The sequence below is a fragment of the Podarcis bocagei genome, assembly GCF_964188305.1.
Source record: "Podarcis bocagei genome assembly, chromosome: 11".
Taxonomy (NCBI): Eukaryota; Metazoa; Chordata; class Lepidosauria; order Squamata; family Lacertidae; genus Podarcis; species Podarcis bocagei.
In genome coordinates this window covers 66,072,828-66,086,067 of record NC_138136.1, presented here as the reverse complement: position 1 = coordinate 66,086,067, position 13,240 = coordinate 66,072,828, and the positions used below count along the sequence as shown (strand labels likewise).

The 13,240-nt window shown below is 54.3% G+C and overlaps 1 protein-coding gene across 1 annotated transcript; it reads right to left on the bottom strand.

Annotated features, from left to right (window-relative positions):
* Positions 1–1,048: 1,048 nt before the first annotated feature.
* LOC308597541 (gamma-secretase subunit Aph-1b-like) lies at positions 1,049–11,099 on the bottom strand. The gene is made up of 7 exons (XM_081213373.1): positions 10,925–11,099; positions 10,369–10,539; positions 8,616–8,689; positions 8,174–8,296; positions 7,966–8,093; positions 2,417–2,540; positions 1,049–2,250 (listed from the first exon to the last, which is right to left on the bottom strand). The coding sequence occupies exons 1-7, from the start codon at positions 11,035–11,037 to the stop codon at positions 2,213–2,215; spliced, it is 771 nt and encodes a 256-aa protein (XP_081069499.1). The 5' UTR covers positions 11,038–11,099; the 3' UTR covers positions 1,049–2,212.
* Positions 11,100–13,240: the final 2,141 nt, after the last annotated feature.

Sequence of the window (13,240 nt, the reverse complement as noted above, 5' to 3'; positions counted from 1 at the left end):
TGAATCACATGACCTCATGCTGTCACCTGATTGACGGGTGAGATGTCCTTGCCACCTGTCAAGATCCCTCGGCTGAGGTTCCTGGTGTGGTGGCTCAAAGGCAGCTGCAAGCAGGACATTTTGGCTTTGCCCGCAAAAGGGTGCTTTCTGCCTGCTCTGCTTGCAGGTTTCCCATAATGGGCATCTGGTTGGGCACTGTGAGAACAGGATGCAGAACACTCTGGCCCTTGGCCTGATCCAGCAGCCAGGCTCCACTTAGGCAACTGTTTTGTCCTTCTCACCACTTGACATGGGAAGGAGAAACAAGGAGTCAGCCAAGCAGGATTGGCCTCCCTTCGCACCAGCTGGCAGAGGCTGGCAAGGGCCCTCCTGGCACTGGAATCAGCCTGGCACCACCAGGATTGCTCTCTCCACACTGGCTTGATGTGAAGGCACCACAATCCTGTTCTGGGCATGGATTTAAAGGCCAGACTTCCTGATTCCCAAGTTGAAGCAAGAATGGATAACGATCAGCAGGACAGAGATGGACCAGGTGAAGACCCCTTCACTAGCAGTGCTCCTCTTTTCTTCCATTTATTTCTGTTTTCTTTCATGGCCAACATTGTCAGAGTGTCAGGCTGATGGGAAGCTGGTTGCAGAGGTTGACTGGCCACGGGGGTTTCTGTGGACATGGCTGAGGTTGAATGCAGGCGTATCCTTAGGGCATCAGTGAAGGGTGGTATGAAACTCAAACAGACCACGATGTCAGAAGCAGGATAAGCCCAGCAAAGGGAGAGGCAGTCAAAGAGCTCAGGCTTAAGGCTCTCAGGATGCATCTTCATGGCAGCTATTTGGAGCTATATTAACTTTTTCCATAAAGGAAAGGTTTGGGGACGGTTGGAGGAGGCGGCTCATGTGGCCTTACCTGTGTCGTTTATCAAAGAAACTGTGTTTCTTTCTAGATTTGGGTGCTCTTCACATTGAAAAATTGCCCCAGAGTATACAACGAAACAGGAGGCATTTTAGGGCCCAATTAGTACTAGTGTTGAAAACCCTGGATTAATTGAGGTCCAATTACCCAAAAGTATTTATTCATTTAATAGAACTGTAGAGTTGGAAGGGGCCCTGAGAGGCATCTCGCCCAACCCTCTGCAATGAAGGCATTTCAACTAAAGCATCCATGGCAGGTGGCCATCCAAGCTGTGCTTAAAAACCCCCAAGGAAGGGGAATCCACATCCAACTTTGGGTTTCAAGCTGCTTTTGGACTACAACTCCCATCATCCCTAGCTAGCAAGACCAGTGGCCATGGAAGATGGGAGCTGTAGTCCAAAACAGCTGGAGGCCAAAGGTTAGGAAACACTGCTGCAGAGGGAGACACCAGAAAGTTCCTCCTGAGGTTTAACTGGAATCTCCTTTCTTGTAACTTGAAGCCATTGCTTTGAAGCTTACCCTCCAGAGCAGGAGAAAACAAGCTTGTTCCCTCTTGCATGTGGCAGCCCTGGGGATATTTGAGGATGGCTTTCTCCTCTTTTCCAGGCTAAACAAAACCAGCCCCCTCAACCATTTCTCATCAGACTGGAAGGGCACCAAAGGACATCTTGCCACCCCCAGAAACACAACCCTGAAGCAACCAGCAGCCAACCCAGCCCTATTTCTCAGAGGATGCAGCCCCCCTTCCTCAGTGTAGCACCATCAACCCCACCACTGCCCAGACAGGTACACACACTGTGGGCCTCATCCAGCCTTTTTATTAGTACAAATGTGCAGAGATGTGCCCCCCCATGAAAGAAAGAGGCCATGTGGGGCACTCCCCCTTCCCCAGTAACCCCCACCCCGATCCCCTCTCTCCTCTAAGCAGACCACACAACTGGCTCTCCCTCTGCACCCCCACCCCACAGAGACAGATGCTCACCCCCCAACACCCTATGTCGACACCTGTCATTCGCCCAGCACCCCCAAAGCCCATCCCCCTATTTAAACAACGCCAGCTGGCCAGAAACCCCTCTCTAGAGGGAGGGGGCTTTTGCTGCAGATTCACAGGGTCCAGGAGCTCTGCTGCAGCGCCCCTTGTGCCCAGACCTTCTACGGCAACTCGCCCCAAGAGGGGCTTCGGGGGGCAAATCCAGCGGCCCCCTCCTCAGGCCCAGAAGCACTCCCAAAGGCACAGCAGCTGCATCCTCCTTGCCTCAGCAAATGGCTCCAAAGGACAGGGCGGGGGAGCCCAGCGGGGCCTCAGGATCCGGGTGGTGGCGCTGTCCCACTCCGCAGGCCTGTGGAAACAGACAGAGGGGGTCAGAGGCAAAGAGCCTGAGACCTCAAGCCCCAGGAGATGGAGGGGCCAACTCCAGGGAGAGCCAAAGGCCTCTGGGTGGGTTGCTGCTTGGAGCCAGGGTGATGGGTGTTGCTGGCCCTGGGGCAACCTCTGGCCATACTTACACAGGAGGAAGTGGCGCAGGTTCTCTTTGGAGCCGCCAGAGACGAGGAAGGCCCAGACGGCAGCACCTGCCATGAGCAGGTAGGCAGGGAGGAGGCTCCCCAGGTAGATTGGGTTCCAGAACGTCTGCAGGAAGTGAGACAACATCACATTGCAGTAGACAAACAGGGAGGGGAAGTGAATGCTTCTGGAGGAAGAACTAGCAAAAGGCATTTCCATAGGGACAAATGTCAGGTTTTGCAATTAGACGGGAAGAACCAAGTGCACAAGGGGACACAATGAGGGACACCTGGCTTGCCAGCAAAACATGTGAAAAGGATCCAGGGGTCTTAACATGAGTCCACCGTGTGATGCAGCAGCAAAAAGGATTAATGCTATTCTAGGCTGCATCAACAGATGTACAGTGGTACCTCTGGTTGCGAACAGGATCCGTTCCGGAGGCCCGTTCGCAACATGAATAGAACGCAACCCACAGCAGCACGTCTGCGCACGCGGGTTGCAATTCGCTGCGTCTGCGCATGTGTGAGCGGCGAAACCTGGAAGTAACCCTTGCCGGTACTTCCGGGTCGCTACGGGATGCAACCTGAAAAAACGTATCATGGGGACTTCCGGGTTAGCGCCTCCGGCAATGGCGGACTTCCTCTGATCGGGAGGAATCCGTTCCGTGGAAATCAGGGTCTGGACCGCCATGGCGAGGCGGAGACCCATTAAAAACCACAGGCGGGAGAAGCCTGTGGACGTGGGATTCGGCTGGCACCTTTTGCGCCTCCCCTACTCGCAGGGAAACCCGGTTTTGGGGATTCGGAGCGACGTGGGGTGAGCGGCGTGGTGCTTCGAATTGACTGCTTCTTTCACGGAGTGAAGCTGCATTGCTGTTGCTGGAGAGCGCTGACTTTTTCCTGTGGACAATTGGACTCTAAACAACCCGTGAGTAGAACGGAAAATTGGATCTCTAAACTTCTTAATTTGGCATCGAAACGGGAAGGTTTCAAACAGGAAGTCCGCCTTCCTCTTTTGTAAATAGATTGAAGCAAAGACGTCGCAAGCTAAAGCCTGGAAAGTCTTTTGTAAAGGATTAAATCTCCATCGGTTAAAATTACCAAACCCCCCTTGGAAGCAGGAGAAGAGGGGGGAAATTCTAGATCGTTTAAGCCTGCAGGAGAGAGAGTGAGAGAAGCCTTAGTGATTGCATTTTGCAAGACAAGTGCTTTATCGGAACAGCTTCATGAGAAGACGGATGTGTGGATTAATAAAATTGACAATTTGGGACAAAAAAATGACGGAGTTGGGACAAAAAGGGAATATCTATACAGAAATTACTCAGGAATTAACCCAGGAATCTGTTTTGACATGGCAAGCTGTGGAGAAGACAAAGGAGAAAGTTGTTGTTGAACCTCAAGTAATTCAAGTGGAGAGAGCCCTGGCCTCACAGAGGCAATTTGATGATCATAAGCTGTTGCCCTTTATGATCGAATCTAGAGAAAGCCAGATTTGGTGGGATGGAGCCCTGCTTGGATTAGAGAAGGAAAGTTGGATAGATCCTCCAATGCAGGGATGCTCTGGCCTTTGGGATCTGGATTTGGGTCAGGGGGAGAGTGGCGCTCTGAAATATCTTTTGGACTTTAGTTCTGACTATGGAGAATGGGCTGACCTGTCGAGAAAGAATAAATACATTGTTAGGCTGGAGTTTCCCCGAGATCTACTCCTCAGTGACAAAGGAAGGAAATTAAGAACAAGATCAGCAGAAGATAAAGTAAAGTGCATGTATAAATATGAAGAAGATCTGCAGAAGGGACATGGAAGAGAGTTAAGAGCCTTGGACAGAAGGTCACCAGGTTGATGGACCATATGGTATTGATAGAAAGGACTGACAGAAACCGAGACCAGGGTGAAGAGACGGTGGAAGAAGATTGGGGAAAAAAATTCTTAAAAAAAATTTTTTTTAGAGAAATGTTGCGAAATTAATGAGTGTTAGAAAAATGTTGGAATGAAATTATATGGCTTTAGTAGAAATGTTATAAGGAGTTAAGTATAAATAAGTTTTAGGGTTTTAATGGTAAGATAAGGTTAAAATAAATTAAGATAATTAAATGACAGAAAACAGTGAAAGATGGAAAGGATTTGCTGAAATAATTAATAACTAGAACACAAAAAGGGAGGTGTGAGGAGGTCGATGAAACAAGTTAAGGAAAGATAAAGATATGGAAATATAGGATGTGTTTTTAACTGTTTTTGCTTTTGCTTTTGTTTTGATGTATTGGGTTTTTTGCTTTTTTATATGTATTGTAATGTATTGATTTGCATTGTTTATTTTCTCTCTTTCTTTTTTACTTTTTAATTTAATTCTTAAACTTTTAATAAATATTATTTTAAAAAAAAGAAAAAGAAAAAACGTATCATGAAGCAAGCATAGCATGAGCTATGACTGTAGTCAAAAGGCTCCCTTGGGTGGTGGTGGAATCCCTTGCCTTGGAAGGTTTTCAGCAGAGATTGGGTGGTCATCTGTGAGGGATTCTTTAGCTCTGGTTCCTGCACTGCAGGGGGCTGGGCTAGATGACCTTTGGGGTCCCCTTTCAGCAACAACTCTGATTCTAACCTAGGATTTTGAATCACTTTATGCTAAATGTAAGGTGAAGAAGGGCAGGAACTGAGTTTCATTCTGAATGAAACTTTTCCATTCTCTCCTTTGCAGGATAGTTCTCAAATGTGCTGCTGCTTTTCTTGTCTTTTTAGGATTTTTAGCATGTCCTTGAGAACTTGCTCCTACCCGTCATCTAACAATTGGCCTGTTCAGATTTCTGCTGGTCTGACAACTGAATGGAAGAAGTATCTCAGACCTGCCTCACCCTTTGGCTGCCAGCAGTGTGTTGGGAGGGGGGTGAGGCCTCTCAGAGGACCATCACGGCCCCCTTTCATGGTGACCCAGACACTCCATTCACCTTGTTTCAGGTGTGCTGGCCTAGATCAAAGGGGGGCAGGTGTCAACACACACACACCTCTCCAATACAGCGCCTGAGCTCCCCATGACCAAAGTGCTGGGTTCAGGAAGCCCTCTCGGCACAGGTGAGGGCAGAAGGTGCCCAGGAGCGCCTATGCTGGGTCTTCGGAAGATGGGACAGGAGAGGCAGGGAAGGGTGGGAGAGCAGAACGGGGGGGGGGGGTCCCCAAGTCTGGGGCCAGCCCGTTCTCTCTCCCCCCCACCCAGCGCACCTGGGAGCTGGCTGCTGCTTCCTGAACCGGTTTCTCCATGAATGCACCATCGCGGACGCCGGAGTGTGGCAAGGGGCACCTCTCTGACAGCGTGGGAAGCCCAGATCCTAGAAGAGCATCATGGGGGGGGGAGGTGTATCACCATCCACCCCGATCCCTAAGCATGCACTGGCTGCCAGTGGGCAACTGGGCCTGGCTGGTTGCACCCAGAGCCCGGAGCACCTTGGGACCCCAGGGCTTGGGACAAGAGCTCCTTCTGTGGGGCTCCTGCAGGGCTGGCCTGACTTGCGGCGGCAGCCCAGGGGCAAGAAGCAGGGCCTTCTCGGTGGTGGTGCCCCCTTGACGCAACTCCCTCCCCGGGGATTTTCAACTGGCCCCTGCATGAGAAGCATTTGGGTACAAGGTAAAAATGGCTCTGTTTGTCCTGTTTTCAGGAACATTCAAGGATCTATTCCTCAGGGAGCTTTTGGAGAGCTGCTTCTCCTCAGCTGGCTTTCCCATTCTCCTTGGACCTTGCTGGGCTGCGTCCTCTGAACATGAAGAGACTAGCATGGTCTTCCCCATCCTTTCGTGCCGTTCCCATTTTCCCCCGAAGCATTTCCTTTTCTGTGGACATGGACTGATTCCCTCCATGGAGCAGCTTCACAGATTCCATTCAAAGCTCCAATTAGATTTCTCCATCACACGTCTCCCTCCCCTGTAAAACTTGCTTCTCCTGTCTGGTAATACTAATTTTATACCAGACGCTCTTCTAACTTTTGCATAAAGACTACAAACACTTTGGGGATTCTTCTTCTTTTTACCTGGGACATTTTCTATTTGAGAGGCAGATACAGACTGTTTTATGCTGGCAATTAAATGTAGCTAAATAACAGCAAATTCAATGCAAATTCTCTGGAGATTCATTTAAAAAAAAAAACACTATTAAAATACCAAATACTAGCAAGTTAAGAACAGTTGGGAATTTGGAAGACCCAAGTCAGTATTATTTCACTTATTCCTTTATGATTTAGATTAATGCATTTTCTTACTTCTTAAGGGAGTTGGAATGGAGAGTGTGGAAGAGACACCCCATAACAGCCCGTGGGGTGGCCGGAGGGGGTGGCAGTGCTTTCCCTCTCCCCTTCCCAGCCCCACATCACTGCCAGTCACTGGCAGCGGAGGGGGGGGCGGCAGCAGGGAGCTCAGCACAGAGCAGGCGCAGTGTCAAGACTGCACCACTCGACCCCAAGCCCCTGCCCGCCCCCCGTGGCAGCTGCTCCCTTCCCTGCCCCTTATCGCCCAGGATTTGCTTTTGGTAGCTTGACTTCATTGATGCCATTATTTTATATTCCATTTATTCTTTTATCATTCCTTTATAATAAAAGAATAAATGTTGCCCCGATTTATTATGCAATATACTGTTTGTGTCACGGGCTCAGGAACAGAGGAACAGAGGAGAGAGGAAATGGAGAGCGAAGGGGAAGAATCAGAGGGCAGCGTAGGGGAGTATGGCAGTGACCCGAGAGATTCCATGAGCTTCTCCAGCGAATCAGAAGATTCCCAGAAGGAGGCGCCGATGGTCAGGGCAGGGGGGGCCCCAGGGGGGACACACCAGAAACAAGGGGCCAGCGGGGACTCCCAAAGCAGCAGCTGGAAATCAGGACCAGCTTCCCCACCAGAGCGTAGTGGGGGGGGGAAGAGTCCCATGCGTCAGGGTCAGCGTCTTCTCCAGCAGGGAGAGAAGATGAGTCGGGGCTGACCACGCCTCTGTCGGAGAGTGGGGAAACGGAGGGGAGGTCAGGTCCAGCTAGCCTCCCCGAAGGGGGAAGCAGTGACAGGAGCAGTGTAACGGTCAGGAGGAAGGTTGCCGGCTGGGCGCGTGCGCCAAGTTCGAATGTACAGGTGCGTGGGACAGCAGAAAGCCCGGATTGGGAACCAGGTCCTAAAGCCCGCCGGAGGCAGGGGGAAGACTCAGGGGACTCAGCGTCAGAAGAGTCTAGGAAGGGCGAGACCCCAGCTGACAGGAGGACCCAGAGGAGGAAAGAGCAAAGGAAGAGGTGGAGCAAGGCTAGAGTCTTAAACTGGTGTCTGGGGGGAGGAGATTCAGACGGAGCTTCGGCGGTCTAGAGTTTCAGACGTAGAGTTGCACGCTGCTGATGTGAAAGACAAACTGAACTTCAATAAAGACTTTTGTATATAAGAACGAACTGGTGTTGGTCCTTTGTGAGCTGGGACCTCGGGCAGCTCTGACAGTTTGTTTTATGCTGCACCTTTATAGCAAATAAATAAACAAGTGAACCCTGTTTTTGGCAAGCAGCAGCGTGAGACGTGAGCCCCTCTCTGCCCTCCAGCTACTCACCAGGCCAGAGACGATCAGGTGGGTGAGCACCACAGCGCCCACCTCCCACCACTGCTTGGTCTCACAACCGTGGAAGAAGATGATTCCCCAGAAGGTGTGCAGAAGGACCAGCACCAGCGTCATGAAGGCTGTGGCGGGAGAGAGCATCCGTTAGGCAGGGAGGAGGCAGGCCAGGGGGGTCGGGGGGGGAGCCTCTGGAGACCCTTACCTGAGGTCAGGAAGTAGAGCTGGGAGTCCCCGTGGATGCCCACCGTGCCTGGCCCCAGAGCGTCCGCCAGAAGGTTGATCATGGAGAAGGCCCCACTCATGAGGCCAAAGCCCAGGCCGGCCACTGCGGGGAAGAAGCCGTTGTGCGCAGAGTCAGACCGCGGGACCCTCCCACCCCCGCCTCAGACCCAATGCTCCCAGAGCCTCCCCCACCCCTTCCTGGACTGCTCTTTTCCCTCCCAGAAGGGAGATGCCTCAGCCCCAGATTGTCTGGACTGGGGGGGGGGGGTGCGCGCTCAAGCAGCCCCTCCCATGGATATAGAAGTTGGACCCCCCCCCCGCCTTCGGGCCTCCTTTCTCCCTCCCTCCCAATCCCCAAGGGAGCCTGGGCTGAGAGCGCCCGCCTTTTGCCCATTTCTCTTCCCTGCCCTCTAGAAACGCACCGTACGCCATCTGCTGGATGGAGATGGGAGAGCAGCCATCTTCACTCAGGGCCAACAGCCCCTCAATCGCCTTCCTGGTCAGGGGAGAGAAGGAATCCTGAGTTTTGTACTGGAAATCTTCAGCATATCTCACCTTAAGCACTTTGGCCTGTCTTAGAACCCGAGAACTGTAGAGTTGGAAGGGACCCCCAAGGGACCCCCTCAGCAAGGCAGGAATCACAACTAGAGCCTGCAGTCTTGGTGCAAAGTGAGGGTCACCCTTCCTCTCTGCCTCTGTTTTCAACTTGATTTCAGGAGAATAACGTCTGCACAGAAGAAACCCCCAGCCAAGCTGATGATTGGAGTCCACGCAAGGCAAGCCCCCCTGCTGGCCTTCACAGTCATGGGGCAGCCCACCATCTCTCCGGATGGGGCTAGTCACGGGTGGCGCTCATCAGGATTAGCCTTCAAGGGGAATCTCTGAGCTCCAGAGGTGGGGGGGGGGTGTCCTGCAGACAAGACAGGCACACTGGCCTCAATGCGACCAAAGGCCCAGGAAAGACCCCTTGCTACAGGCAGACTATCTCCTCTGCCCCCGCAGCAGCCATTGTTGCGTCTGCCAAGCCCCTGTGGTGGACTGTGGGGCAACCCACACCGTCTCTGCCCCAGGGATCTCACTTTGCCCTGGAGTCTCCTCCACCCCACAGTCCTCATGGGGGTCGGGGGAGGGTGCAACAAGTTAGTGCTGGAAACAGGAAGGATCATTGCGCTGATGGCAACCTTGGAAGGCAAGATTATGGGGGAAAGGCAGCCTTCCGCATGAGGAGATGCGTCGGAGCCCAAAGAGATCCGAGTGAAGACGGCCAAAGAAGCAGGAAGGGTCCAAGGTGCAGACTTCCACTGCAGCTCCTCCTCAGTGTAAGAGGAGTGCAAAGAACAGTCTTGCTTCCTCTGCTTGCTGCCTCCCTGTTTGGCTTCCCCTGCTCTTGCCCAGATGGAGGCTGTGGGATCGGGACCCTCAGGCCTGGGTGGGAAACCCTGAGCATCAGTCCAAAATGCCCGGGGAAGGGAAGACGTTCCGATGCACAAGCAGAGAGGCTCAGGGAGGCCCAATATTCAACCAGCCTAAGAATCTGCTCTGATAAGCCTCTTCATATACCAGTTTAATCTGTATTTTCTCATGGCGCTACATGGCTTTATGCAGCTTTGTTTCCTTCAGATTACTGACATCTATAACATTGCCACAGGTCCCAGGAATTATGAAGAGGCAGGGGAGAGCCCTGCCCCCCCCCAGCCTCCCTCCAGGATGAACCCCTAACCAGCCCCCCTTGTCTGTGGCTGCTCAACCACCACGGACAGGAAGAGGGGGAGCTGCCTGGTGCCCCCACATCCCTCCACCCACCTGGCCCTGCACTGCCTGCCCTGACCGGCAGCAGCCACAGCAGTCCAGGCATTCAGGCAGAGGCTTCTCCCAGTGCTGCCAGGCCTTCTTTTCTGGGGGTAAAAAATGGGCACCTGGACAATCTGTGGCATCAACCGGCATAATGGGTCATGGGCAGCATCATTTTGCCCAGGACTGGCATCAGGCTGGTTGGGCGGTGACTCCCGGGGGGCCTCGCTTGCCACCTGCAGCCTCCACCACTGCTTCTCCCCCCAGGGTTTGTCGCTGGGTTGCTGGGAGGGAGGGTCCCCTTGGCAGCGCAGGGCTTGGCTTTAAAGGGACCTTTCCTGGCCCAAGGCTGTAGCCCCCCCCCGCCCCGTGTGCCCCCCCTACCTGAGCAGCTTGTAGTAGAGGAAGCGGAAGGCCTCCTGCAGGAGCACCGAGAAGATGACGCCGAAGATGAGGAGGCCCCTCTGGAGCGCCTCGTTGGACGGGTCGCTGGCCTTGGCCGCGATGAACCAGACCAGCGAGGAGAAGAGCAGCGAGGCCAGCCAGAAGAAGGCCCTGCAGCCGGAGGAGAGGAGGGCCAAGGTCACCGGCGCCCCCCAGCCAGGAACCCCCCCCCCCGGGCTGGCCCAGGAGCCCCAGGGCCCAGGCATCGCCCCCCCCCCGGCAGCCAGAGGCGCAGCTAGCTGCTCCAGCACATACTGGGCACCGGGGGGGGGGGCTAGCCGCCCTCGGGGGTGGGGGGAGTCCCGGGGGGCGGCGCGCCGATATCTCCCTCCCCCCCCCCCCAGGGATGACACCCGGGCCGGGCCGCACCCACTGCACCCTCTTCCTCCGCCGGTGCCGGCAGCCCCCCGAGAGAGGCTGGGCCCTGGCGGGGAGGGGGCGCGGTCTGCGGGGGGGGGTCTTCCCTGTCTCCCTCTCCCCCCCCCCCGGCACTGACCCTGCGATGAGGATGATGATGCGCAGCGGATCGGCCACCACCGTCAGCAGGAAGAGCGCCAGCGCCGGCCCGAAGGCGATGAAGGCGCAGCCGAAGAAGACGGCCAGAGTCATGGCCGCGCTCAGGCCGCGCACCGAGCCCCGACGGGGCGTCGCCCCCGCCGCCGCGATGCCAGCCCAGCCGGTCCCAGGAAGACGCGCTGCCTCCGCCCCGCCGCTTCCGCCCTCCTGACATCACATCCCGGCCGGCGCCGAGGCGGCTCCTCCTCCTCCTCCTCGGGCCCGGGGGCGCGGCGGCGGCGTCGCGGAGGCAGCTCAGGGGCTCCCGGGCGCCTTCCGATCCCCCCCCCCCCAGTGCCGGGCGCGGCTGGCGGGCGCCCCGTCCGTTGCGAGCGCGCGGCTTCGCTCCGGGACCCGCAGGCCGGGCGGGGCAGCTGGAGTCGCATGGGGGGCGGCGGCGGAGCCCAGGGGAAGGGCAGTGCCCACCAGCTGCGGGGCGGGGAGGGCCAAGGGCCCTCGGCCTGGGGGGCTGGGAGTTGCAGCTGCCGAACTCTTGCCGTGGGGAGAGCGCACGCCCCCTCCCGCCCCCTTGGCAAATTGGGGGCGCCATCTAGGAACACGGGGGGCGGAGCTGGGGGGGTGGATGGAGGGGAGCTCAAGGGTACACAGTACCGGCACCTTTTTCAAATGTTAAAAGCCTGACACTTCCCGTAACAACTTCATGGTGACTACGGGCATCTTTTTCTATATATATATATATAAAAGCACTAAGGCATTTGACAAAGTCGCCCATGATATTCTTGGAAGGAAGCTGGTAAAATGTGGGTAGATGGAGGTAACCGTTAGGTGGATTTGTAGCTGGCTGGAGCCCAAAGAGGACTCCTTAATGGATCTTCGTCATCCTGGAAAAAAGTGACAAGGGGGGTGTCACAGCGTTCTGTCCTGGGCCCGTTGTCCTTCAAGATCTATAAATGACTTAGATGAAGGGGTTGAGGGGATGCTCATCCAATTTGCAGATGACACCAAACGGAGGGGTGGCCAATGCCACAGAAGACAGAAGCAAGATTCAAAATGAGCACAACAGCTTGGAGAATTTGGCACAGGCTAACAAAATGAATTTCAACAGGGACAAGTGTAAGGTTCTGCACTTAAGCAGGAAGAACCAGGTGCACACATATAAGATGAGGAGCATCTGGCTTAGAAGAAGAAGAGTTTGGATTTGATATCCCGCCTTTCACTCCCCTTCAGGAGTCTCAAAGCGGCTAACATTCTCCTTTCCCTTCCTCCCCCACAACAAACACTCTGTGAGGTGAGTGGGGCTGAGAGACTTCAGAGAAGTGGGACTGGCCCAAGGTCACCCAGCAGCTGCATGTGGAGGAGCGGGGAATCGAACCCAGTTCCCCAGATTACGTGAGTACCGCTCTTAACCACTACACCACACTGGCTCTCACACTTACCAGTAGGCAGTGGAGTAGCGTGGGGGGTGCAGGGGGGCCGGCCACACCGGGCGCAACATCTGGGGGTTACGGTTAGGGGGTGCAAATCCACGGGTTAGGGGGCGCAAATTACTTGCCTGTGCTGACAACCCACGCTACGCCACTGTCAGTAGGACATATGAAAAAGATCCAGGGGTCTTAGGACCACAAGCTTAACATGAGTCCACAGTGTGATGCAGCAGCAGAAAAAGCAAATGCTACTCTAGGCTGCCTCAACAGAAGTCTCGTGTCCAGATCAAGGGAAGTCATAGTCCCGCTCTCCTCTGCCTTGGTCAGGCCACACCTGGAATACAGTGTCCAGTTCTGGCCACCAGAATTTAAGGAGGATGTTGACAAGCTGGAACGTGGGCAGAGGGTCTGGGAACCAAGCCTTATGAGGAACAGTTGAAGGAGCTGGGTATGTTTAGCTTGGAAAAGAGGAGACTGAGAGGAGATATGAGAGACATCTTCAAATCTCTAAAGGTTGTCAAAAGGAAGATGAAGCAAGCTTGTTTTCCTGCTCTGCAGGGCAGAACTCAACCGGCGATAGACTGACAGTACACCAGAAGGAACCATCTGAGAGCAAGAGCTCTTAACACAATGAAACGGACTCTCTGAGGAATTCTTTAGCTGTTTTATTCTGCACTGCAAGGGGTTGGGCTAGACGACCCTTGAGGTCCCTTCCAACTCTACAATGCTATGAAATTTAAGGTGTATTTATTTTGCAGCGATGTGCATCACTGTACACTTATTTTCACTGAGCTGCAATTGCCCTTTTACTGCTTATTCAGCCGCCTGAGGAATCCTCACAATGCCTTTTGGGGTGGCGCCTCATTGGGCGT

What these genes read in the sequence shown, in the direction of transcription:
- LOC308597541 (XM_081213373.1), bottom strand. Translation starts at nt 11,037, where the DNA reads ATGACTCTGGCCGTCTTCTTCGGCTGCGCCTTCATCGCCTTCGGGCCG. An exon ending in ATCATCATCCTCATCGCAGG is followed by an intron (nt 10,540 to 10,924) that starts GTCAGTGCCGGG and finishes CTCCGGCTGCAG; the next exon opens with GGCCTTCTTCTGGCTGGCCT. An exon ending in CCTGCGCCACTTCCTCCTGT is followed by an intron (nt 2,251 to 2,416) that starts GTAAGTATGGCC and finishes CTGTTTCCACAG; the next exon opens with GCCTGCGGAGTGGGACAGCG.